This window comes from Sphaerodactylus townsendi, linkage group LG07, assembly GCF_021028975.2.
Source record: "Sphaerodactylus townsendi isolate TG3544 linkage group LG07, MPM_Stown_v2.3, whole genome shotgun sequence".
NCBI lineage: Eukaryota > Metazoa > Chordata > Lepidosauria > Squamata > Sphaerodactylidae > Sphaerodactylus > Sphaerodactylus townsendi.
Genome location: NC_059431.1, coordinates 80,765,431 through 80,793,372, shown reverse-complemented (window position 1 = coordinate 80,793,372; position 27,942 = coordinate 80,765,431). Strand labels below are relative to the sequence as shown.

At 39.4% G+C, this 27,942-nt stretch overlaps 1 protein-coding gene across 3 annotated transcripts in view; it reads right to left on the bottom strand.

The window, feature by feature from the left end:
- Positions 1-27,942, bottom strand: part of KDM4C (lysine demethylase 4C) — a 254,602-nt gene that overhangs the window by 69,948 nt on the left and 156,712 nt on the right. For all 3 annotated transcript variants that reach the window (XM_048503429.1, XM_048503430.1, XM_048503431.1), the window contains 2 exons: positions 12,978-13,033; positions 4,789-4,897 (listed from right to left, as the gene is read on the bottom strand). In XM_048503429.1, coding sequence (XP_048359386.1) covers positions 4,789-4,897; positions 12,978-13,033 — 165 coding nt within the window. The remainder of the gene's footprint in view (positions 1-4,788; positions 4,898-12,977; positions 13,034-27,942) is intronic.

Below are 27,942 nucleotides of genomic sequence, written 5' to 3'. Positions count from 1 at the left end.
CACAGTTGGGATTTAATTGTTAGTGAACAACTTACTAGAAATTAATAAGAAACATAGTATATACACAATGTTAGAGAGTAAGAAAAGTTTTGACTAATCTGTATAAGCTTCTTAAACGTATTGTTTCACTAATAGTAGTTCAATCCATGCATATATACACAGACGTGCTTCCACAAAAGGACATAGTAAAATTTATATTGAATAATTTTAAATCATTTGAAGCCTGGAATGGTTGTGACAGAAACTTAAATAAATTCCCATGTGACCCCAACCATCTCAATGTAAGAAATATAAATATTATAAATACTATGTTGTTTATTTCTGCTGTTAGATTTCAGAAACTATTATTTGTAGTTATAGCAATTCAAAACTTCGTATTTTATACAGAATATTTTAGTACTGTCACTTCAATATGCAGTTTGCCACAGGATCTATATACTGTAGCACTTTGCTATGATATTTTAAAAATGAAGCTTCTGAATACATTTTTGACATCTACTTATAAAAATCGTATATAAATAGTGCAAAAACCCATATAGTGAATCATGTTTTGTGCATAATTGTAATACATTTGTATAAATACAACTGGTTCGTTACTTAGATCATCTTTGCTTTATCAAAGCTCACATCTAAAAAGGAAGCATTTATTATTCATAATATTTTAATATCATTTTCACATCAGTGGGGAAATGGTTGAACACCCCTAAGTGTCTGCCCCGAACTGAAAATGTACAAGTCAGCTAGTTAATGTGTAAATTAATGTTCAGTATAATGTCTTTCCTTGATTTTATTGCCTGCAGCAATATTTTTGAAAAGCTGAAGTTAATCAATACTTGCTTATATTTCAAGAACTGCATGACAGCAGTGATATACATCACTGTCAAGCATTTCGACGTTTTCAGAAAAGCTAACTCTTTACAACTCCTCTCAGTTTTATACAAATTATATTTTATGCAATATATATTTTGTATGTTATACAATTATACAAAAATTATTTTGTAGTAAAAGTAGATGAAAATAATAGTATGAATTGATTCAATTCTATTTGAATTGTAACATTAAAGAGACTGAACCTGCCAATACTTTTAAAGCTAATGTGCACTTGCCCAGATTCCACTTTTTACGGTGACAGTAAAATCTCTCTATTTTTAGAACTGATTCAACTATCAAGAGTCAAGACTGTAATCTTTGGTTTTGAAGCTTACTGAGATCTGTCATTAGGAGCAACTTTTCAGGTATATAAGATTCTACACATACTGCTACAACCTTAGCCAGATACTGAAAGGTTTTTGTCATCAGTCATCACTACTGTGTAATTCTATTTTCACAATAATGCTTCTCACTCAAAACATACTCATGCTTACATTGGATTCACTTTTCAAATACAAATTTGAGGTAATCTGAAATCCAAGGGCAACTTCAGCCATTGTAAAACTCATTTTCTACCTTTGTGTGAAATATCAAAATAATACAAAGCTATTCAGAGAAAAGATAAAAGTTCCACTGGTCAAGGTATAAAAAGAAATGCAAATGCCAATGTTATTTATCCTATTGAAAACCAAAAGGAATTTTTTAAAAAAACAGTGAGCAATGACAATACAATCAGAAGTCACAGCACTGGCTCAATCATACAAAAAGCTTGCACAAGGGGAGGGGGAGTTTCTGTTGCTACATATTCCCTGTCCAGCTATGGTACATTACATAACATTCCAGAGGATTCCCCAGCTCACACTTTCATGGCCACTGCAAGCTGCAGCAGGTAAAGTGGAAAGCCAATTTATACCCCAGTAGGGCTGCTTGGACCTAACCAAGGACTGTATTTTACAGTGCAATCCAATGAACATTTTCCTGAAAGTAAGTTTCCACTAAACAGACCAGAGTAGTATTGTGAGTAGACCTGCTTAGGATGGCACTGTTAAGTCACTCATACAAATACATACTCCACTGCTGCATGTGTCAACTCTACATAATGTTTTTAATTATGATTTATTGCCAAATTCTGTATTATACTTGTGATAGCTTGCAGGTAAGCAAGTATAACGGTACCGTGGTAGTGTGGAAAGATTAGATAGCCCAGTGCTGCTTACATAGTTACCCAGAATGTGCAATATATAACTTTTTGTGAATCTGACCTAGGTGCTGCAACCCAAACTTATTTATAGCAAAAAGTTGATATGGACCATCAGTTTTCAGACCATGGCATTAATGTGGAAAAGTAGAGAGAAGGATCTGCAAGATATTAAAGAGGGAAAGAGGAGAACAATGCCCTGGAATGTATTCCTTCCAAAGGGTGGATCAAGTGGGAGGGCTCTTCATCTCTGTCTTGTATTTTTAATCTCAAACTCAGCCAATCACCATTGGAATGAGAAGAAAACAGCATGTGCTCCCCAAAGAACAAGAATTTCAGAAAATGTGGGAGACAGATGATAAAAACTGTGTTTTATCCATCCTAACCTATGCACAAGCTCAACCATTTGGAATTAAGCTCAGAAATACTGTAGATATTGCAGTGCTATATGAAAACATGAAAATATCCAAGTACAGTTATCAGGAAAGTAATGATCAACTTGCAATTCAATGAAATAATCTGCTACCAAATCCCTGTTTCTAGAGTAGAACGTATCATAAAAATAATATCATTCATAAGAAATATACAACATACATGTATATAACAGCTGAGTAAAAAAAAATACCTGCATCATTATTTGCTGGCTTTGCAGGTTTGACTTTGTTAAATACACCTTTTTATGTTATTCCCTACTAGTGAAACAATAATGTTACATGATACTATGCAAGCACATGGAAATTTAAACATTCTCAATTAGATTTTGCATAGCTATTCTTTGTTCAAGGGATTTTTAAAAAGAAATTAAAAGTTCACTGCAGGGGGAACCAGCTTTGAACTGCATAATTAAACTGTTGTTTTCTTGTATTTGGACATGATTTTAAAATTGTTTTTAATTTTTTCCATAGGCATAACAAAGCTTTATTCAAAGCATCTGGAAGGTTTATGAAGATGGATGCTGGCAAAGTGAGAGTCCAAAATACATGAATTGTTAATTTCTTGAGTAAATCAAAATCTGGATGATCTTTTCATCCCTTAAAGGATGTGAAAACAGTTTTTAAAAATATTATTTCTGTTCTATGTGATCTAAACAAACACTTCATGTGTGCAATAAACACCTGCACTCATGAGCTGAGCTGAGCAACTGATAGCAATCTTCTTGTTTTTAAGATATGGAACAGTGATAAATGATTAATGATTGTGAAAAGAGAATAAGAGTACAAAAGCCATATCATTATTGAGATGTTATTATCTGTTTTGGTACTGAAGGAACAGCTTTAGGGGGGAAATTATTGGTCGGATAAACTCACATCACAAACTTTAAAATTATTTATCCCAAAAAACAGCAGAAGAGAAACTTCCTCAGACAGATCCAAGAATAATCTACATTATTTTTAATAGTTCCTAGGTATTTTAGTTAGTTCCTAGGTATTTTACTTGCCACTTAGAAGGGGACCGATTGCATCTGAACTATCACAGTCTAAGGATGCCTGGTTACATGGCTACCATCTTCAGGCCCAAGGCTCCCAGTCACTCCTCTCCACCCTGCGCATTATTTGTGGGACACAACTATCATCCTCAGAAAAATATAATATACTGACAATCTCCCAGATAACACCATCCTGACAATTACGGACATTTGAAAGATACAACATATAGTTCTATTGTTTAAATGGGGGAACAATCAGAGTAGAATAATCTGCTATAGGAAAAGGCCAGCAAAATGACAGAATACCACTCATCTCCTACAGCTTTCATTGAAAATGACTCCAACATATTGCTGATTTATTACACTGGACAAGAATACTTCTATCTTTCAGGCCAGGTTCTGTAGGTTTGGCCGTGCACATAGATAGCTCCTGAAGCTAAAAAAGTTACTTATCAGCAACACTTGGTCACCAAATAGAGATACAAGTCCAGGGCCACATCCAGGTATGAATTCTAGAGCTAACATCACATAGTGGTTACAGTATTAAACTAGGACTCAGTTTCAAATTCCCACTCAGACATGAACCCGTTTGGATGATTATGGGCCAGCCTAACCTACTTCACAAGACCGCTGTGAGAATAATATACACACTGCTATGAGTTCCTTGGAGGAAAGGCAGGATATATTTTGGAAATAAAAAAAACAAAACTCTACTTATGTCTATTTAGGCAAAGTTATGACAGAAGCAAACAGCATTGACTTGAACATTCACTTCCTCCAAGGTAATATACAGCATCAAGACATATTTGGACTACATATGTCCCAACAGGTCAGTCTCTTCGTAAAATAAGCCAATTTGAATAGAAAATGGCAACAGTCAGAAGTGTCAATTTCAGGACACTTGGCTATAGACCTGGAAACAAACATAATTTAACAAAAGCACTTCATCTAGTACTGAATCAAGTCAAACATCTTTATATTGCTTATGCTGTGTACACTTGAGGTTCATGCACATTATCACAGATAGTACACCTTGCATTTCATTGCCACAGTTCACAGTTCCTTCATCTATTCCCATGTATATGTTTGCACACACCAACTGAGAAATCACATATGATGAACTCGGCACTAGTTGACAAAAATGTATTTTAGAAGCTGCCCAAAAATCTCCTCCTTTTCTACTTTTTTCTTTTTTGCAAAATCTGTTACATTTCCATAACATGGACATGCACATTTCAGATTCTTCCAATGATAAATCATATATTAGAGCAGAAATGTAGCCTCTATTACTCACCAGCTTTAACCTCTGCAGAGGTATCCTGCTTGTGTCTATTGGTGTTCTTTCTGTGACATTACCAAATCTGACCTCGGGAATAGCAATTGCACACATCACATGAGCCCATCTGCAAACAGCAGCAACGTACACAAAGGAAAGAAATGTAAGCATTAGTTAGAAGCAGAAGAAACTCATCAACATATAATCATCTTCCCAATGTACTTTTTAAAAAATAGGCTGCTTCAACACCAACAAAAATAGTACTATGTTTCACTGTTTGAAATGGTAAGATGTTTTTTTTCTGATGTTAATCACTAAAAATGTAACCCCAGAACCAGAAGTGATTCCAGTGCTTTGAATTTACCCCACAATCCATCAGTACTTTAATGCAGTCCAAGACCAGCGCACAGTTTCATAGCTACATTAAAACATAAAATATATAATTCCTCCAGATTAAAATAATCCTATACAGTGATTTTAAAATGTAATTACAATAATAAAATATTACTACTAAGATACATCCTAGAGTTTGGGTTTGCCCTACATTCCATTTGCTGGGTGATTTGTGGAGAAATCAACTGATTGACTGATTTTGATTTATTATACCTGTATGCTACCCTTCCTCTGGCGAGCTCAGGACAGCTTCCAATATCAAAACATATACAATAAATACAATAATTATCATTATAAATAATAATACATAATAAAACCATACATTAAAATCAAATTTATATTCGTAGATGGTGTCTAAAACATTCCAACAATTAAGAATTAAAATTCCCTAAGACAGTAATACCCAAAAAAAAGAAGGAAGGGGAATCTGCTCTTATTTTCCAGTTTGGGATGAAAATTCATCCACTCCTATCTTCTTCCCATCCCCTTATCACCCTACCAAACAGCAGCCAGGAATACTTATCTCAATTTACTGTTGCTAATTTTTCCCCAGAGCCCTGCTAACTTTACATTCAAAAACCATATAACAGTAGAAGAATTTAATTAGGAGAGGAAATACTGTACTTTGCTCGTGACTCAGATTGTTTTTAATCTTTCAGCTAAGACATAAAAACATTGTGTTGTATTAAATTCTGAAGCACTGCATGGCTTTTGTAATGATTATATGCATATCATTTTCAAACTGACAAAAATTGTATCAAAATGGGGCCATAAAAGGAGGGGGAGCTGCTCAAGTGAACATTCGGCTCTTGAACTTCTTACAGTACAATCTTAAACAGAGCTGCACATTTCTCAGTCAGTTAACTTTAATTATTATTAATTGCATTTATAATCTACCTTTCTAATCGAGATTAAAAATAGATTACAAAATATAAAAAGCAATTCAATCAGACAGCATAAGATATCCCTCAAACAATATAGTAGGACTAGAATTCCAAAACTGGATAACAAGGGGGGGGGGGGGGGGGAGACTTTCTTAAGACCTGACATACCATAATGCAGAAAGCAGAATACAAAGATTTAAGACAAGGCAGTAAAAGAAAGTTGACACATGCAATAAACATTGCAAAAAAATACAATCCAGTTCACTAATAAAAACACTCCCTAAACTGTTACATCGAAGTACAATTCTAATTCTTTTATAAAAATACCCTCCTTTCATTTAGGTCTTAACTTTATCAACTGATGGTGGTTTTGTGCCATTTTTCTTCTAAAGTGGAGCATTTAAATCTTTATTTAAATCTTTATTAAATCTAACTAAAGTAAAGCCTGTTGTACGAACAAATACAGCAGGCTCTAGAAACTGCTTGGTGGTTTAATGGCACACATGGGGGGGGGCCAACCCCTCCTGACGTTCCTCCGTCCTTGGCTCCACATCACCAGCTCCCTCCTCCTCTTCTTCCTGAACACCTGCTCCTCTTTCCAGATGCACCATACACCATACAATTCAGAAATGCAATCCTTATTCTGAAAATGTTCTGCAAATCACCCCTTCCACTGAATCCATTGTGATAGGGGCTTTTATTCCCCTGGGATTCCTCCCTTTTCATTCTGCTTCCCACCAACCACCTCAGTCCATATTCCAATACCTTCTTTCGTTCCCCTCACCCCCTTCCTCCTCTAAATATATGCTGCATGTGGAAATGTGCAAATAACATTTTTAAAAACAGTGCCTCATCTCCTCACCCCACCATTCCCTGCTCCAACATCCTCACCCCACCACTGCAATTTTTCTTCTTCTCTTCTTCCACAGTGTACCAGTTTAGGTGGGTTCCTCTGGCCTGGCTTGCAGTCTTCTCAGGGGACTGTCTCCTGGTGCTGGTGCATGGCTTTACCCAGCAGGCCCTAAGAAGAGACTGTAATTGAACCATAAGGTGCTGGCCTTGTTGTCCTGCTTCCTCTTATTGCTTGCAGCTAAGGGGTTGGAGGAAGAGAGGACAAGAAGCCATGGCAGCTACCATCCCATGGTTTCTCCTCCCACCCAGGGTGGAGTAATGTATATCAGCCAGCAGGCAGGTTCTTCACTGAACTTCTTGTTACCAGACCAACCCGTGGTGGGTGGGTGAGAGGCTCTGTTTCTAAGACAACAGGGTCTCTACCCATCCTGCCAACCCTTCGGGTGCCTAGCAGTGCAGTGCCAAGATGGGAAGCCTATTCTCTGCACGGGCTAGTGTACCCAGAAGGACAGAAAGCTTGTCCAGACTTGCCTTTGCCCATATCTAACTTGCAAAATAGTCCACCACTCCCTTCCTAAAGAAATTAAAGCAAAGGCAATACTTCTGCCATGGAAGTTTGCTTCCCACCTCCAGTTCTGGACTATTTGCCTTGCTAAATGTTGGTTTTATTTTTATTTTCTCTATAAATAGTACACCTTTCTCACTGTGACTCAAGGCAGGCGTTTGGGGTGGGGGGTCGGGTCATCAAGTCACAGGTGATTATGATGATTCCATAGGGTTTTCAAGGTAAAAAACATTTGGAGGTAGGTTGCCATTGCCTGCCTCTGCATCATGCTCTTGGTACCCATAATCCTGGAGATCTCCCATTCAAATACTAGCCAGGGTCAGGGTTAAGTTTTTCTGAGTGGCCCAAGATCTTAAAAACTTAAGAAACTACTGGGTGTGATCCCATGGTTAAGAATACTAAAAGAGAAAGGAGTACAAGATGAATGGGGGTTTCTTAAAAGTGAGATCTGGAAGGCACAACATCAAACAGTTCCAGTGAGGAGAAAAAAAGGGAGGTGTCTAAAAAAACCAGGATGGATGTCTAAACAACTTTCAAGTGAGCTAAGATATAAAAGGGACAGGTACAAGAAATGGAAAAGAGGGGAAATTACTAAAGAGGAATTCAAACAAATAGCCAAGGTGTAGGGAGAAAGTCAGAAAAGCTAAAGCTCACAATGAGCTCAGACTTGTGAGAGAGGTTAAAAACAATAAAAAGGCCTTTTTTGGTTATGTCCATAGCAAATGGAAGAAAAAGGATATGATAGGGTCACTGCGTGGAGAAAATGGTAAAATTCTAACAGGGGACAGAGAAAAGGCAGAACTACTCAAAACCTTCTTTACCTTGGTACTAGCCAAGCACAAAAAGAGCTCATCAATGGCTCATTTTCATCCTGGAGAGAAGTAACTAGCAGACTGCCACAGGGTTCTGTCCTGGCCCCAGTGCTATTCAATACTTTTATCAATGACTTGGATAATAAAATAGAGGGCATGTTAATCAAATTTGCAGAAGTTACAAAATTAGGAGGGATAGCTAATATCGGGGAGGAGAGGCAGGATTCAAAGTGATCTGGACAAATTAGAGAGCTGGGCCAAAACTAACAAAATGAATTTCAACAGAGATAAATGAAAGATTCTACACTTAGGCAGAAAAAATGAAATGCACAGATATAGGATGGGTGAAACCTGGCTTGACAACACTCCATGTGAAAGGGATCTGGGAGTCTTAATGGACCACTTAGTGATATGGCAGCCGAGAAAGCCAGTGCAGTTCTGGGATGCATCAATAAGAGTATAGTGTCTAGATCAAGGGAAATAATTGTACCACTCTACTCTGCATTGGTCCGACCTCACCTAGAGTACTGCGTTTAGTTCTGGGCACCGCAATTTAAGAAGGATATTGACAAGCTGGAACATGTCCAGAGGAGGGCAACCAAAACGATAAAAGGTCTGATATCAGTGGTGGGATACTATTAATGTATCTACAGGTTCGCCCCCCCACCATTTGCCCCCCGCCATGACCCCCCCTCCAGCTGCCCACTTACTTGGCTGCTGCGGAGAAACGTGGTTGGCCCAGTCAGGGCTTTTTCCTCCACCTCCCCACCTTTTCGATGTTGGGCCTCTGTGGGGAGCTGAGGGAAGGCAGGGCCAGGCTTCTTTCACCGGAGCAGGCTGCGCGCCTGGGGGCCGGCTGCATGGCCTGGGGGTCTTTTCTTGGGCATTGGTCAGGTGGTCAGCTTTGGCCGGGTGGGCAGCAGCCTCCAGGTGGGTTTTCTAGGGCATTGAATGGGTGGGCAGCAGCCACCGAAGCCCCATGAGGGCAGCTGGCTGGCCTGCCAGGGTGGCTTTCCTGCGCTAGGGTAGCAGAGCGGCCTTCGTGGGAGACCTGTTTGCACCCAGCTACTCTTGGAGAGGGGGTGATGGGGCTTTTAGTGCCTAAAAGCAGCCTGGCAGCAAGGCGCCTAGCTGCTCTGGGGCTCTGAAAGCCCCCTTGCTCCCCCTCCCCTGGGGTGGTGGGATTCATTGAGCCGTTAGCTACCAGTTCTGCCAAACCGATGCAAACCGGCTGAATCCCACGACTGTCTGGAATCCATGCCCTACGAAGAGAGACTTAGGGAGCTGGGAATGTTTAGTCTGTAGAAGCAAAGGTTAAGGGGGGATCATTTATGTTTAAATATTTGAAAGGATGCCATGTTGAAGAGGGAGCAAGCTTGTTCTCTACTGCCTCAGAAACTGGGACATGGGGTAATAGATCCAAGGAGCAGGAAAAGAGATTTCACCTAAACATTAGGAAGAACTTTCTGTCAGGGCTGTTCGACAGTGGAATTCACTGCCTCGGAGAGTGGTGGAGTCTCCTTCTTTGGAGGTTTTTAAATAGAGGCTTGATGAATATGTCAGGAGTGCATTGATTGTGTGTTCCTGCATGGCAGGGGGTTGGACTTTATGGCCCTTGTGGTCTCTTCCAACTCTATAATTCTATGATTCTAAGAAGTGAAAAGAGAATACAGCACTACACTGGCTCCCCCAAGGCTGGTTACAAGGTTAAAATCAATCCAATCAGATTGTTTGAGGCAGCGGATAAACAATATGTCTAGGATTACAAAAGTTAAAATAAAACCATAAAGCCTGACTTGAGTAACAAACACAAAATGGTATTACAAAAGTAATAAACAAAGTAGCAAGAACGCAATGATACATACAACAAACAGAATTGTGATTTACCAGTGTATATGCATTCTTATTCTAGTCCATCCCGGCCTATGTGATCTGTAATCCCCCCCGCTTTTTTGTAGCAAGAGGTGGACTGTATGGATGAAAACTATTCATGCATGTAGCATCTGATACACAACATTAACATGGTGAAAGCATGCGAGCTTCTGTGTCCCCATCATATGGACATTGCACATGCTGGGAGCACAGAATGAATCTTCCACTAGTCAAATGAATTATTTTTGTTAATGCGGTATTTTCACACACACACCAAAGCCTGTATACTACGAGAACAAAAGCATTAAAGTAGAAGTACAACAGTAATTTTTTCCTACAACAGGATATGGAAAACAATCCTCCAGCTTTATCCATTGGGAATCTTCAAGATGCTGTATTTATAATTAGGGAACAAAAGACTGGTTTGGTGAACAGCATTATATTAGCTGCACTACTATTTTAGGGGTGTGTTATTAAAAAAAACATGAAAAGTAACTAGTTCGAGAGCCAGAGTCATTCTAAGCTGGTTCACATTGATTGTTTTGCCACTGGTATGCTTATTTCTAACAAAACATTAGGAATACCATGTTAAGCACCATAATCACCAAATTCCAGAGCTAAAGGAAATACACTTGAATGTTAGATAACACTAAAAGACTTGCCCATGCAAACAATGACAAATGAGCTTTCAGTGGGTTCTTTTATACTGTCATCAGCAAAAGTGGAGCGTGGAATGTTTTAGCATGAGGAGAGGCAAGAAAACAAAACTCCCGCTTTAGCTCATAAAATATATTCACAAGGTAGCAGAAACCTAACTTACAGTGTAATTCTGAAAAGAATTATCCAGTCCAAGTCCATCCATTTCAATGACTTTAGACTGGAGTAACTCTGCATAGGATTGCACTGTTAAGTAACTTAATTGGAAGCTACCTGTGCCTTCGGTGGAAGAAGCAAGGCTCATATGATAGTTCATTGTTGCAAAGATAAAGGAATAATACAAAGTGAATTTCATTCTGAAGCTGTCTTTGTGTAAAGCTAACTTCAATTTGAAGCCCGAATGAAATTTGGTATCTGCATAAGAATATTTCAATGTAACACCAATGTTTTATGAAAGATTCCAGAGGCACTTCTCAAATGCACTAAAATTCAGTTTTCTATACCAAACTGAACAAAGTTATTCAAACTAAACTGACAGGAACATACGAAAATAGGATGAATCAAAAACAATGGCTCATTTACTGCAAGCAAACAACAAACAGCTTCTGATATGGAGGTTCAGATTAGGTTCAGAGTTAGTTAAAATATAATCCATTGTATCTCTTTCAAGAGATTCTTGCCAAACTAATTTCCAGCACAGCAATGAAGTCACCAAGACTCAATGTTTTGGTTAGTAACACATACCAATGTTGGCTTGTTTGGATTGGCATAAGAGTTCATGGTTTCAACAGCAAGAGAATGTCTATCCCAAATAGTAATGGAAATTACATGAGACATACATGTACCAAGACCATACTGTAAGTGCCTTCCAATTGAGGTAGTCTGTTAGTAGAATTCAAGAGATGCAGTGATAGAATTTACTGTTTATAGACATGTCATTTTGATTCAGTGTTGAGGAACTGACTATTTGTACCATAAGATGACATGTCGTTAGTTTGTTCTAGAACAAGATTTACATACAGTTGTACAACATGTTTAAGTTGCTCTTTCAATTAAAATTGTTTAAGCCCTTTCTCATTATACAAAAAGAATAGATATAAACAGAAGATAAGAAAAATATGAAAAGTAGTAGAACAAGCTGTCAGCTTTGGTAAAAGCCAAGTGAATAAATACAGGAGAGGTAAAAGGCAAGTGCAATAGGTGAAGGATTCCAGGTAATATACCAAGCCCTTGATTTTTAAAAAGAGATGATCTTTCCATGTAATGGTAGGAGAAAAACTGATGATCATGGATTCCCTTCTTAACACAAAGATCCAGCATATTATTAAGAGAGCCAGTGAAGATGGGTCTTCCAAATATTGGATAGCAATACTTTAGGTGACCAAAATAGCTCCAGGAATGAAAACCACCCAGTATTTAGGGAGAGTCTGAAGAACAGATATATATTCCAGGATCAAAGCGTAAGAAATAAGGTTTAGTGAGAACAAAGTAAGATTAATCCTAATCCCCACATTTTATCAGAGTTGTATATCCTTAGAGCACCTCTCCAAAACACTGGAATTCGGCAACAGGCATTATCATCATCAAAAAGTAATATAGAAAGGAGTCAATGTAATTATAATGGGACTTTGGGGGGATTAACACAGAATCTAAGAATCTTAAATAAACTGAACAATATCTTGCACTGAGTCTTCTGAGCTGGGTAGTTCTGAATTCTATTGGATGCAGATGACATCAAAGCTGGGATTAATTTGCTTTCTTAATAAACACACAGTGAGCTTAACAAGTTTTTCAAAAGATAGAACAGAAAAGCAGGTTCTGAAGCCACTCATGTTTTAGAGCACAAGTTAGCAGCAAAAATATACTTTAGCCAAATACACTGCCTAGCATGGCTGGTCATAAATGTGAATGCAGTTTGCAAGTTTTGAAATTGTCATCTTCCCCAATTAGTTCTGACAAAGCCATGGTACCTAAAATCATCTGCAAAAGTAGAATCCCAGATTTCACATGAATTATAAAAGAACATGATACACATAGAAAATGATCTCATCAACAGATAGCTCACTGGAATATATGGGCAGTTGATAATACCTCCAGCATCGGTTCTTTGCAGTCTGCTAACTGACAAAGATGCAAGTGAATGGCTTTGACCATACTGGATAAATCACTTACTTTTTGTCAGTAGTTGGCTTGAGAGCTCCACCTCTCAAATTACAGAGACAACATTCCTACAAAGGAAATGGAAAAACATAATCAATCTAAACAGGCAAAGCCATAGCTATGCTGTTGATTACTCTCTATATGTAATTAATGTTGTTACTGACTAATTTTGGAAATTTACAACTTTCAAATGTTAAGCACCTCAGGATATGGACTGAGGTGTTAAATGTGGTTCCTATAAAAAGCTGACAACGCTATCTATACACTGCCTCACAAAAAGATATTAGAAGAAGAAGAAGAGTTTGGATTTATATCCCCCTTTTCTCTCCTGTAGGAGACTCAAAGGGGCTGACAATCTCCTTGCCCTTCCCCCCTCACAACAAACACCCTGTGAGGTAGGTGGGGCTGAGAGAGCTCCGAGAAGCTGTGACTAGCCCAAGGTCACCTAGCTGGCATGCGTGGGAGTGTACAGGCTAATCTGATTTCCCCAGATAAGCCTCCACAGCTCAGGCGGCAGAGCTGGGAATCAAACCCAGTTCCTCCAGATTAGATACACGAGCTCTTAACCTCCTACACCACAGCTGCTCCTAATCTACAAATAGTAGATTGTATATTCCTCTGCCGCAGAACTCAACATGTAGAACCTTGTAGAATGTTTCACCTGGGTCCTAGTGCCTACCTAGCCCTGCTCCTCTCATTTGTTTGAAAGTTTGATGATAGTCATTCAATGCTCTTGTATCAAAGTACCATGTTCAATAATGCACAAAATATTGGTTTTGACAAAAGCAGTGAGTAAAAATGAATTATAATTCTCATATTTGTCCGGGACTATAATGCAGAAGCATACAATTTCTGCTGCACCTCAGCTGACTGTACTATCATCTTTATCTGAGACAGAGTATATCTGATAAGATTATCAACCAGACACCTATTTTTCAAAGGATTCAAAATAAAGTAGTTTGACTGTAAGAACACTACATGAACCTTAAGCATAAGATGTGAGTTGATATAAATAAAGCAGCAATTCCTTTTACTTCTATTAGGTAACAAATAATACTGAACTCAGTGGGGCTCACTTCTGAGTAAACATGCTGAAGGACTCCATTGCACAGTAACTTATCAGAAAACTGTGAGTCCATCAGCTCCCAACATTGACAGACAACAGAACAAAACAATCACTTTTAGAAGGAATACAAACATCCATTTCTGAACATCATTCAGTATTTCTTTATAAAGACTGGGGAGAAACAGTGACTTCAACACCTATTCAAATATTTTATACTCTTTGCCATCAAATGATGACAGCCAGATGCTGGACCTTGTTTGTTCTAGAATGCTCCGCTTGGGTCCTAGTGCCTACCTCGTTCTGTCCCCAAGGCACTGGGTCCCAAGTGGAGCATTCAAGAACAAACAAGGTCCAGCATCTGGCAAGCAAATATATAATTCTACTGTCATCTTTTGGTGGAAAAGAGTACAGTATGAAAAAAAAACTTCTGGTCCAAAACATTTTGCTAGTATACCTGCTTGAAACAGTAGCCCTTGTTAGTCGTTACATTTTTGGCATTGTGACCACACATACAGGGTATATGAACTATGTGATTCTCCCATACATATTATTGCCATTGCTTTTGAAAGGAACAACGTGTGGATTTTCTACCTTAATATATGCAGACACAAGATTAATCTTCCTCCTTAGTATACAAAACAGCATATCACTCATTAGATTAAACAGGGTAGGTTGGACCCTATGATTCACAGTCATGGCTTTGCTCACGTGAAAGAATTTTTCTGCCTCCCCTTTCTGCTTGTACCCTTATACCCCTTGCTGCCCCTGGTGTGGTGTTATGGTTAGCAAGCACTCAGGACAATTTGGTTAGCATCCTCACTCTGCTATGGAAGCTCACAAAGTGATCCTGGACCCATCACAGTCTCTCAGACTAGTCTACCTCACATGGTACTTGTGAAGTTAAATGGAGGTGGGGAGGGTGAAATGATAAGCAACTTTGAGTTCTGTTGGGGGGAAAGTGACATACAAACAACAATTAAAATAGTTAATTTACTCAAAAGATAAAATTAATCTAATTAGAGGACATTTCCATTTGAAACAGAATCGGAACATAGTTCACCTTGTTTCTGTATCACTACAATCTCTTAGCAACTGAAATGTACTAACTGTGACATACTCTTCAGAAGAAAAAGGCTGGGATTCTCCTCTTATTTCCTGTGATTTCTCTGAACCATGAAGAACTGAGTAATGAGTTATAGCCCTATCACCGAAATTAAGGACAGCATTCAATATTAATTCACATGGTAAACATAATTGTTTTGGATTAAATTTATAATGGTACTAACTTTAAACTCGCAATCCTGGTTATGTTTTTGACTCAATAGAAATCATCCCACTATTCTCTACATTGTTACCTTTCAAATGTTTGCAGGTTCTTATCACATACTCCACATTATCTCCTCTGCTCCAAGCTGAATATATTAAGCCCCTCTAGCTTTCTGTGAACCCAGTCGTTAATCCTTCCATAATATTTGTTACTCTTGTTATCTACTCATTCTCATCTATCTGTATTGCTATCATAATGAGGAGCTGTAATTCACAGAAAGGTATATGCTCCAACGTAGTGATACTGAAGCTTTGTTGAGAAGCATTATTTCTTGTCAGTGCAATGTCAGCATTATCATCCATACGCTACTGAAGAATCAAGAAACAATAGAGAAGCTAGTTTCTCAACTAGATATTGCTTACATTCAGTACTAAAGTCTTACCATTCTCAGGGATGGCTCAGACATTTAACATTCTAGTACATTTGGAGGAAGTGACATTTGATCTGCTACACCCACAGTAACAGCAACCACTACCTGCCATCAATAAACATCATTATAAATATAGTTCTACTCTTGACACTACACTGAAAGTGCCTTACTACGATTACTGGTGATGTTACTACCAAATATAAAGGGTTTTAACTACCTTTGAGTTCTACATCTGTGATACAACTGTAAAACCTCCCTTTGATTTCCTCCATGGGTTAGCCCCCCAAGACTCTTTTCAATCATTTCTCTTCTTTTCTGTCAATTTTCTCCTGCAACTAGAGAAGCTACAATTTTTATTGGGTCATTTCATGAGTCCATTCTTAGTACACACCCTTTTTTCTCTGTACATAATGTCCTTGCATAAGTCCATCAAATGACATAATTTTCAATAACATCCAAACACTTAAGAGCTCACAGATGCAACTCTTTGCTCTGCTCCTTTCTCCCTCTTACCCAGTTCCATATGATCATCTGCCTTTCTGGTATTTTTACCTGCATATCTCCTTATCTCAAAATCAACATGTCTAAGACTGAACTGCTCATTCTCATTTTTCTTCTCAAACCTTTATCTCACAGAGTATTGTTCACATTTATTGGCAAAGTCCATGATGCCAAGCAATCACAAAGCCTTGGTTTGTAATTTATTCCTATCTCTCTTGCCCTGTAACTAATTTTGTTATTCATATTCAGCACAATTTCATTTTCTGTGGCCTCACCCCATGTTTCTGTACTCCTATTACTTACATATCCCTGCTAACGTGCTTGCTTCTCCTGTTACACCAGTGCCCAAAGACACCTGCTAGTCTAATTCCATTGCCTGAATCTTATATCCTAATAGTGAAGGCAGCCAAATCTTTGGATACTTAAATTAGGCGTCTGGAGCAGTAAACGGACAAGAAAGATACTTTTACAAACCTGAAAATGGCCCCAGGTTTGCAGAAAAATATTAAGTTAAAAAAATCAAGAAGTTTAAAAATACAAAAACAATAAAAGGAGTGTCTATACCTTTAAGCAATAGATTCCCTCAGTGGTGCTGCTAGGCAACTACAAATTCCAGGCTTCAGTTTCAACAGTAAAAGCTAGGGGGAGGGAGCAGAGCCCTTTCCAGGTCTATTTCGGCCTTTGAGGGTGTTCACTGGGCCAAGACTAGGGTTACCAGCTCCAGATTGGGAAATTCCTCAAGAATTTGTGGTATAGTCTGAGGAGAACAGGGTTTGGGGGAGGAAAGATACCTCAGCAGGGTATAATGCCATAGAGTCCACCCTCCAAAGCAGCCATTTTCTCCAGAGGGATAGATCTATTTTATCCAGAATTCAGTTGTAATTCCCAGGGATCTACAAGTCCCACCTGGAGGCTGTCAGCCCTAGACCTGGCGGCAACCTCTACGAGACCTGATACCACCCGATTCAGCTAGGCCTGACTGCTTGCTATTATTCAACAACAGCCACACTAAAAAAATCCAGTACGGTGTGGTAGTCAGAACTAGATCTAAGTCTGCGAGATCCAAGTTCAAATTGCCATCTCGTTATGGAAGCTTACAGGTTGATTTTGGACCAGTCGCATTCTTTCATCCTAACCTACCTCACAGGGTTGTTGTGTGGATAAAAAGGAGGAGAGGATATTAATGTAAGCTGCTTTGGTCCCCACTGTGGAGAAAGACTGAAGTTTTCCAAGGCAGAAGTGGGGCAGGGGAGGGAAGAGAGAAATTGAAAGCTTACTATTGGACAAGCAATTTGCAGCTGTGGTTTTTACCAGCCTTGACTGACTAGCCAGCTGCAGCCTTTCCTGGGCAGAAAAGGTCTGTGGAACACACCCTGGTTACATCAAGATTAGATTACTGTAAAGCTCTCTACTTGGGGCTGCCCTTGAAAGTGTTCAGGAAACTTCCATTAGTATAGAATTCTGCAACCAGGACATTGACTGGTGTGAGTCACAGGGGCCATATCACTCCAGTCTTGGTTCACCTACTCTGACTCCCAATTTGTTTTTGGAAAAAATTCAAGGTGATGGATTTGACCATCAACGCACTATATGGTTTGGGACCAACTTACCTGAACTGCCTAATCTCTTATGATACTGCTCAACCATTTCAGTCATCTATAGAGGCTCTAATTCAGGTGTCCTCACCTTCTGAGATAGGCAGGTAATAATCCAGAAGAGGGCCTTCTCAGTTAAGGCACAAAAGCTTTGAAACTCTCAAAATATTCATTTGTGCCCTTCTGTAGCCAGCTACTACAAGCAGAGGAAGCCTTATTTGTTTTGTTGTACATTCCCTCAATGACCCCACTCCCCATAACAATATTTTATTGCTGTTTTTATGCTCTGTATGCATTCTGTTTTTAATTGTTTTAATTATCTGCGTGGGGCAGGGGCAATTTTAATGGATTTCAAATGTGGCTTTATTGTGTATGTAGAAACAAGAATCCCTGTTTCATAATTGTTCCAAGACAACCATTTAGAAAGACGTGGGGGCCCTCCTAAAGTCAGTGACCACTCCGTTTTGGGCGGGTGAACTAGGAGTGTGCTTGACTGCGGGTGGAAAGTTCTCCCTCAAGAGGCACCTGTGGGTGAATAAGAACATAAGAACATAAGAACTAGCCTGCTGGATCAGACCAGAGTCCATCTAGTCCAGTACTCTGCTACTCGCAGTGGCCCACCAGGTGCCTTTGAGAGCTCACATGCAGGATGTGAACGCAATGGCCTTCTGCTGCTGCTACTCCCAAGCACCTGGTCTGCTAAGGCATTTGCAATCTGAGATCAAGGAGGATCAAGAATGGTAGCCATAGATCGACTTCTCCTCCATAAATCTGTCCAAGCCCTTTTTAAAGCTATCCAGGTTAGTGGCCATCACCACCTCCTGCGGCAGCATATTCCAACACCAATCACACGTTGTGTGAAGAAGTGTTTCCTTTTATTAGTCCTAATTCTTCCCCCCAACATTTTCAATGAATGCCCCCTGGTTCTAGTATTGTGAGAAAGAGAGAAAAATTTCTCTCTGTCAACATTTTCTACCCCATGCATAATTTTATAGACTTCAATCATATCCCCCCTCAGACGTCTCCTCTCCAAACTAAAGAGTCCCAAACGCTGCAGCCTCTCCTCATAAGGAGGGTGCTCCAATCCTTCAATCATCCTCGTTGCCCTTCTCTGCACTTTTTCTATCTCTTTGATATCCTTTTTGAGATGTGGCGACCAGAACTGAACACAGTACTCCAAGTGCGGTCGCACCACTGCTTTATATAAGGGCATGACAATCCTTACAGTTTTATTATCAACTCCTTTCCTAATAATCCCCAGCATAGAGTTTGCCTTTTTCACAGCTGCCATGCACTGAGTTGACATTCCCATGGAACTATCAACTAAGATGCCCAAATCCCTTTCCTGGTCTGTGACTGATAGCACTGACCCTTGCAGCGTGTATGTGAAGTTTGGATTGTTTGCCCCTATGTGCATCACTTTGCATTTTGCTACATTGAACTGCATTTGCCATTTCTTAGCCCAATCACCTAATTTATTAAGGTCCGCTTGGAGCTCTTCGCAATCCTTTGTAGTTCTCACCACTCTCTCTCTCTCTCTCTCTCTCTCTCTCTCTCTCTCTCTCTCTCTCTCTCTCTCCCCCCACACACACACACACACAAAAAGGCTTGTCTATAAAATCACTGCTTGCAGTGGTACCCTAGGGTCGAACGCGACTGAAGGGGAAACTTTACCTTTACCTTTGTAACCCAGTATTTTCGTATGGCATGCCATGCACCTTAGACAGTTTTGCTTGTTTGTTTGTTGAAGTGGGCAGTAAGACTGCAATCTTAGTCCAACTCAATTGTTTTTTCTATTGGATATCTTAAGTCAGATCCATCATTAAAAATATTTTGTAATAAACCTCGAGTTTCAGTGAGAAAGGTAGGCTATAAATAAAGTAAATAAATAAACATATTGTGACATTTATAACACACCAGTTAATAGTCTGTAAGTTGCATCTTTCATAAAAGACAATGGGACTTTGACAGTTGAGAAAGGAGGACAAATGGATTTAGGTGACTTTTTTAGTGTCATATCAAGTAAATGTATGCAGTATTTGGGCAAGTACTTAGTATGTGTATAAGACTAATGGTTTTAGATTATATATTCAGCTAATTATATATTAGGTAACCCATCTCTGTCACCTCTTTGTCAAAGAGCTGTGACCTTAATAATTGCTATCTATTGTCAGGAAAGGTTCTGAAGAACAGTGCCCCAGCCAAGTGCTAGACAACAGACTTCATTTTCTCTACAAGTATCTCTTATCACATCAGGTCAGAAGGTTATTTCTTCATCAAGCACATGCTGTCATAACTGTAACAAAAAATAACCTTCCATTTTACTCATTTGATTAAAAAACATGAATTTTATGGACCGCGAACGCAAAATTTGTTAAAATTAGCAAAAACAAATGTGCGTAGTAAATAGATTTTTTCCCATTAATGATTTTTCTGGCAGCTGAATGAAAAGAAAAATTCAGAATATATTGTGAAGATCAAACATTTCCTGTGGATACAATACTCCAGGATTTTCAATAACCAATTTTTCTGGAAGAAAAAATCAGATCAAGAATTCTGCATATGAGGCTAATCTTATAGCTGATTTATAAGTTCCTGAAAATGGGTTTGCAATTGAAGTACTCTGTACTGGTAGTAGAGAGAAGGGCATCATCATAAATTGTCACACTTGATTTCAATCTGCTAAAAATAATGAAGTTCCAATGAAATTTCCAAAAGGCATCAATTAAACAACTGTCCATATAAAAACTGCCTTGTTTCATTGCTTCAATTGTACAAAGCACTTTAAAGTCAGTTTGCTGTATATGCAATAAATGGTCTCCTCTTCAGCATTTTGAAGAGGAAATTGATTTGTTTCGAGAACTGACTCCTTTGATAGGAAAGTGCAATGACATAATGCCATGCTTTAAAAAAATCAATGCATTTAGTTAAAATAACTGAGAAGAACTATAGCACAGGGAAAGTACTTGCACTGCTATTGACAATATTATAATCTGGTGTGTAGAACACTAAATCATTGCTATTCTCATGACCTACATTTTCCAACAGTTTAGTTATATGTCAGTGATCACATTTCTCTACCCACAGTTTACATTTTGCTTCAGAAGTCAAAAACCAATCAAACAGGCATTTAGATACAGATGCTCAATGCATCTCCAAAAGTCTGAAATGGCATCAGAATTGCCACAAAGACAAGCAATAAGGGTGCCCAATTGTATGAGTAGCAACTTGTATGAAATGATTCCTATTTGGGTCATGCTTGTTTTATACACATGAAGGAAGACTCCTCAAAATGCGCTGCTCTACCATTGCTCAATTGTGGCATAGAGACATTACATCAATTGCCTCCAGAAGAGATGGATGGGCTGCAAATGGAGTGCATGAATTGGACCACAGTTTCTTATGAGATGGTAAAATTCCTTCCTCCCCAACATCATTTCCTCCTGAAAGGAATCAATTAAATTATTTCCAGCTAGAGAAGTTTCTCATCATATTATTTGTGTGTGTGTGTGTGTGTGTGTGTGTGTGTGTGTGTGTGTGTGTGTGTGTGTGTGTGTGTGTAAATAAATATATATATATATGAATATTCATATATATATATGAATATATATATGAAAATTCCTAGAATATTTCCTGGATGTTAAAACGCTAAACATTCATATGCATGCAGTCTTAAGACACCTTGATTACTAATAAAATTGGAAAACAGGATATTTATACATTTCAAAATGGAGGTTCAAAGTGTTCCTTTAAAGAGCTCATAGATGAATGGCAAATTTGGCATTTATGCAGTCCATGACACAAATTGTTAGGGGGGAAAACTGAAAAGCAGATATTTGGAAGCATATCGTCTGAAACAAGGAACAATTATTAATGATTAGCAATGCCACTGTAAGCAGAACTACATCCTTCTGAATAGATTAATTTCATAAATCTGTGGCAGCGTGCTCTGCAGCCTGCCAAATTTTGCTGAACACAAAATCTCTTGTATCTGTTCCAACTTGGACTCTTAATTATCAAGGACAGAATTGGATGATCTCAGGAGGTCAACTGGTCCAGTTATATGGATACTTTCATCTTGTTTATTGTGAGGATATGGACAGGATTCCAGAAAGTTTGAGACCTACCACCTATTTGTATTGACCTTTGCTCCTCCTGAAATCTGCCAGAGGGGGTGCTAGCGGACTAGATTTGAGAAACAGTAAATGCCTCCTTGAGAGGGAGCAGTTGCCCATGCCTTGAAGTGAGCAGTGGCGCGTCCACTTGAAACAAAAACAGCCTACTTTGGAAGCTGGAGACTTCAATAATTACCACCCAGGCTGAATGTACTATTCTTGAGCAAACTGACTTTAAGGATTCCTGACTGAAGTGGATGAAGGATGCTGGAATGAAATGGATTATTCATAGTTTAAACAATTCAAAAGCCTGGAAACAGATGGGCTGCTTTTGCCGATTTTTCAGCACTCCATAAGAACCAACCCTACCACTCTGGTCAATTACAGAGGCCTAGCTTTAGGTTTTTCTAGCATCAGAGGGGAGGCAACCTGAGAAAAAGCTTTCTAATTTTGGCATTGAAACTCTGGCACTCCCTTCCTGGTGTCCATTTCCATCTATTGCTGCCTGAGGGAAGTAGCTGACAGCCCTCCTAACCTTTTGAGAAATTATGAGCATTGCAACCATTTTTAGAGTGGTAAAACAAATGGTTCAAGGTAAACAAAGCGTAAGGCGCAGCATGGGGGTCTGATCTTCTGATCTGTGTACTGGGCAGCACAAGTGCTGTCCCCCAGACACCTAAATTTTTCACAGCATGCCTGCCGATGAAAAATTATACACACACGCTGGAGCAGCTGTGAGATTCCAGATGGGCGGTCGCCATTTCTTAAAGACTCTTTGCTGCCAGGGGCGCAAGCCATATAAGCCTACGTCTGGGCAGGTGACCCCTTGGCTTGCTACACCCCAAACCTCCTGAGGAAGTTCCACTAAAGCGGTTATTTTCCTGATTCCCTCTCTCTTTCATATCAGTGCTCCTCATTGTTGGTATTTTTATGTGTCTACATGTATTATACATTTATGTTTTGCTTTATTTGATTATTTTAAATATCATTCCACCCTGAATTGGGTGGAAAGGTGGCACAAAAATGTACCAAATACATAAATATAAGGGAGTAGGTTTATTTAAGATAGTACTATAAGGCACTCACAGGACCCCCAAAAATTGGACATTTTGTACACATACAGTCTAGATACACTAATAAGTAGAACAGTTTGAAAATGGGTATACTATTTTTCACCAAAAGATCCAAGTAAAATTTTGAATTCATCCAGTGCCACTTCCTGGCCGTTCCTTGTTCTAGAATGCTGCTGTTGGGTCCTAGTACCCAGCAACAGCCTCTCCATTCCTGCCACCCCACTGTCCCAAGCACCAAACTGCCCCAAACACCAAGGATGGGGGGAATGGAGAGGAACTTCACTCCTGCAAACACAAAGCTGGGCCTAGCAGGACAGCAGAAGCAAGCTTCTCTCTCACCGGGCTTGGCAACAGCCTCCCCATTTCCCTCCCACCACCCAAACTAGCAAGCCAAACCCAGCAGGACAGCAGTGGCGAGCCACTCTCCCACTGGACCTGGACAAAGCCTCCCCATTTCCCTCATCCACTCTCCCACTGCCGCAAACACCAAGTTGGGGCCAACAAGACAGCAGTGGCAAGCCCACTCTCCTACCTTGCCTGGCAACAGCAGCCCCATTCTCCCCCACTCTCCCAACGCCCCAAATCACCGCTCGCTTGCCCACCACTTCTGCTATGCTTAAAGTGGCTGGGGACTATTTTCCAGTGCAGAAGCATGCTACTCTCTCTCACGTCCACTGCACCACTAATGACTGCACTTACATCTTTTGGTGGAAAAGGGTATAGTATAATACACATCATGAACACTTGGGGGAGAAAATTTGACCTCCTATTTGAGGTCAGAGTAGCATAACAAAAGTCAAGCTGCAAATTCTGGGTCATAAGAATTCTGCTGCCTCATCTAGACTTAGATCTTCTCTCAGATCTGAGACACTTCACACAGCTTGTTGCATTAAAGAACATCTATCCAAGCTTACAGCCTGATTTACTAATACTGTTAATAATAAGTATTCATGATTACGTTCTATAAAATCTTGTGATATTCTTATAATCTCCACATAATCAGAACAATTAGAGAAATTCACAGTAGTCACATATCAGTGTGGCTCTCTAGTATTTATGTATGATATGTTCTTGAGGGCTTAAAGACTTGCATCTTCCATTGATACTTTACTATTTGTTACAGGAAAAATGTTAAGGCATGGGTAGCAAAAGAAAACAGCTATACCAAGTGTGAATCAGTCCTTAGTGGTAATAATACTTTCATTAGTATTGGTTGCTTTAAGGTGGCTGGATAGTAATAGTAAAACTTGAACTGCTTTCAGGGTTCAAAAATCTGTAATAAATGTTACAGGATACACATGGGCAGCCCCACCCACACTGGAGGATGCAAGCCATGCTGCCAATGTGACTGTGTTCCGCCACTCCCGAAGATGCTTCCTGGCGGCATGGGGAAGCTTGCAAAATGCAACAGCCTCTCCATTGCCAAGAAGCCTCAATGGGCCACAATGGACTTATGCCAGCCAAAAGGCTGGCTTAAGTCCAAACTGTGGCCTGCCAGAATAACACCAGAAGGGAGCTGAGGCTCCCCTGGCCTGCTGGCAGGGGCACTGGGATGCTGGTACTGTGTTTGGTGCTGCATTCCAGTGCCAGGGAGAAGGAAGCAACTGCATGCTGGCAGGATCATCCTTCCACTGAGGTAAGTGGCCCAGGGAAGGCAAATCTGCTATTGTGGCCAGTGTGCCACTCCTAGAAGCGGATTTGCCCCCCCCCCCCCCCCCCGGCTTTGGATGGGGCTTTTAGTGATTCAGTAACCTGAGACTTAAGTATTAGGTGAAAACAAACACTAATGGCCCTACAAGAAGATCAAACTTAGTCAGTTTTTCACATTCTAGTGGTTAAGTCAGCATATTATAGCCTTACTTGCAGAAAAAGCACTGAACTACTACTCATCAAGATCCATACATAATTTATTGAAGAGCCAAATGTTGTTGTTGTTGTTGTTGTTGTTGTTATATGCTCTTTAATTCATTCATTCTGCTCAGAATTACAAAGAGAGTTAAGGAGGTAAAACAAATAGGTAAGAACATGGAATGTAGTTATTTTATACTTCAAAACATTTGGCTATTGTTCACCTTTTAAGATAAGCACCTCCTTGTACATGTGGCTCTATTCTCCCCTCAACCTTTCTACAGCTTTGTTCAAGAAAGGCTTCAGTTTTTGATTAAAGTGCCAGCAGCAGAAATTCAGTCCCACTCACTGCACTCTATGCAGTGTTCTCTACAATGCCAGTCATTATTCTTCTTGACTTTATTAGGAGTTCCTGCTTGAAATATTTAAGATTAATGAGGCATTTGTTCTCAATCAAGAAGTTATGTGTGAATGTATTTTCACTTTCAAAAGCAAGTCATCAATTATTAAATCTTATTGGGTCTTTTTATTTCTTGGGATGATGCTTGGGTCTTCTCTCCTTCTCTCACACACACACTTTAAAGCAACAGTATAATAAGGATGGATTCAGCGTCACTCTTATTCTGCCTTAACAATTATTATCAGCTGCATAGTAAATGGTGCGCAATAAAATAAAAATGTGCATAATCTTATGAGTGGGTGTGACACATGCTGAATGATGCAGGAGCTGAAATGAGATATTGCGAGCTTTGCTAAAGAGAATGCCTGGAGTGATGGCTGCAGGAAGAAAAAGTAATCAGTCATATGTATCTTCAGTACACTGCTTATCTGCAGTTGTCACTTATAAAATGAACAGGAACAGGAGGAAAGAGGAGGTATAGTATTGGAAGGCAATGGATCTATAACTGTGTTTCATTCCTCATATTGTGAGTGTTGCTACATATAGGATTGTTGGAAGTCACAAAGCTATTTCTGCAAGAACCATGTACTGCAAACTTGCCTGCCATAACCTCCTCAAAATTTACTTTCTAGTCTGCACCTTTCTAGTCTACACCTAGGTGATACAAATTCAAAGCTACTTAGCATTCACTGTACTACTTAAACTCTTTGGCCAAGTCAGATTCCTGCCTAATATTTCTCAACAAAAGGCACTAATTACCCCAGTTCAGATCTCCCTTTCTTTCCTGGCATAGTTTCCTGAAAGAAGAACTTCACCTGAAATCCACAATTCCAAGGACACAAAGAAATGATGAAAATCATGTCTTTTAGTTTTTCTGTAAAATTATACACACGTGTAGCTGAGATCAGGGCCATACAGGGATGGGGATAAGAGACTTAACCCTTTAATCTCTGCATAACTTTATTAAATGAAACTGGGCTCCAAGTTGGCATTTAAAAAAAGAGAAAAGACACGTCCTTACAAACTTGCCATTTCCCCTTTAAAACACAAACAACAGAATGGGCAATCGATTCCCAATTAATGAAACTCAGTGCACGTTGATGGGTTAAATTGGTTATCCAATCCCCATCTGTCCTTGATTAGAACTGGGGATTCAAGCACATCCAGTTTGCTTTTTAAAGACTAACATAAATCTGTGCTCAGCACTATGTTTGTTTGTGACAAGTCTTTTAATGCCAAAGATTGAACCTAAATCTCATGAGGTATGTGATGTCAACCTTTTCAAAGTGCCAAGCAGTATTTTAAATAAAAGAAAATCTTAAACTAGCTAATCTGAGCATATTGATCAGAGTCACTCATCTGTGTACGTTTCAGGTATAAGGGCACTTTCACATTTTCATTTTAACCTGCTTTTTTCCATTGCTGCCCTGCGTAGAGAGATGTGGGAATGGAGGTTGTAAACAGTATTTGAACCTGCTTATGAATCATATGCAAGCTGTTGTTTCTGTTTCAAAGCATATCACAGTTTGCACATATATTTGCCCAGTTTTTAGAATAGCCTCTTCCATTGCAGTATAATGATACTGAAGTAGTACGTTGTTGTTTTCAGAAGTAAGCAATGCTGAATAGCTGTGAGTCTCCTGTGCAAGTACCAGGTCATTACTGACCCATGGATTGATGTCACATCACAACATTTATTAGGCAGACTTATATTTTACAGGGTAGTTTGCCATTTCCCCTGTCATTCACACCATAGCCCCAGCAAGCTGGGTGCTCATTTTATTGACCTTGGAAGGATGGAAGGCTAAGTCAACCTTGACCAGTCTACCTGAAACCGACTTTCCTCAGGATCAAACTCAGGTAGTGAGCAGAGTTTTGAATGTGGTACTGTGGCTTACTACTCTGAGCCACAGGGCTCCCTTTCCAGATACCAACCAGTGTAAATTTAACAAACTAGTAGATTGTGATAGAAATAATCCTTGGCTTTGAGGTTCCAGCATCAAAACAGAACCTAATTTGGATTTTGTTTATATAACTTCACCCCATTTTGGAAAGACAGGGGCTTTGCTAGGAAAGGCCCCTGGACAGTCGTTTTCATTCTGAACATTATCAGGCTCCCCTCACAAGAAAATACATGTTCATTCTCCTGTCCCTCTGCTGTGAGAAAACAAACTTGTTGTTAGACCAGCAGTGCTGTCTAACTATGTTCATTGAACTGAAATGATAATTACATTCTGATTTAAAAGACACTCTGTCAGTTCCAAGGATTGGCTTTTTCTGTTCCCCCTCCCCTCTGCACCCACCCACAACTCTGCAGGAGCTATAACAAAGGCAGTTTCATAAGTCCTGGAACTTGTGATTGCCTGATAAGGAACCTTTCACAATTTTCTCTGGTGGCCAGCAAGAGAGGAAAAATTCAATTTTGCCTGGAAAGAATGCCTACCCGGCTAAAATGAAAACATATTACAGATACAGAAATTGACTCTGGGCACATTTTAATAGCAATTCAACGAGCAAACACTGAACTACCTATATATGTGAATCACTATTTTTGTAATAATCTGTTCTAAATTGGTATTTGCCATTTTATTTCCCTGCCTTGGTTAATATGCACACCATATCTGCTACCTCTTGGTTTTGTTCTTTACCAACAACTATAAGAATCTAAAAACTGTTTACATT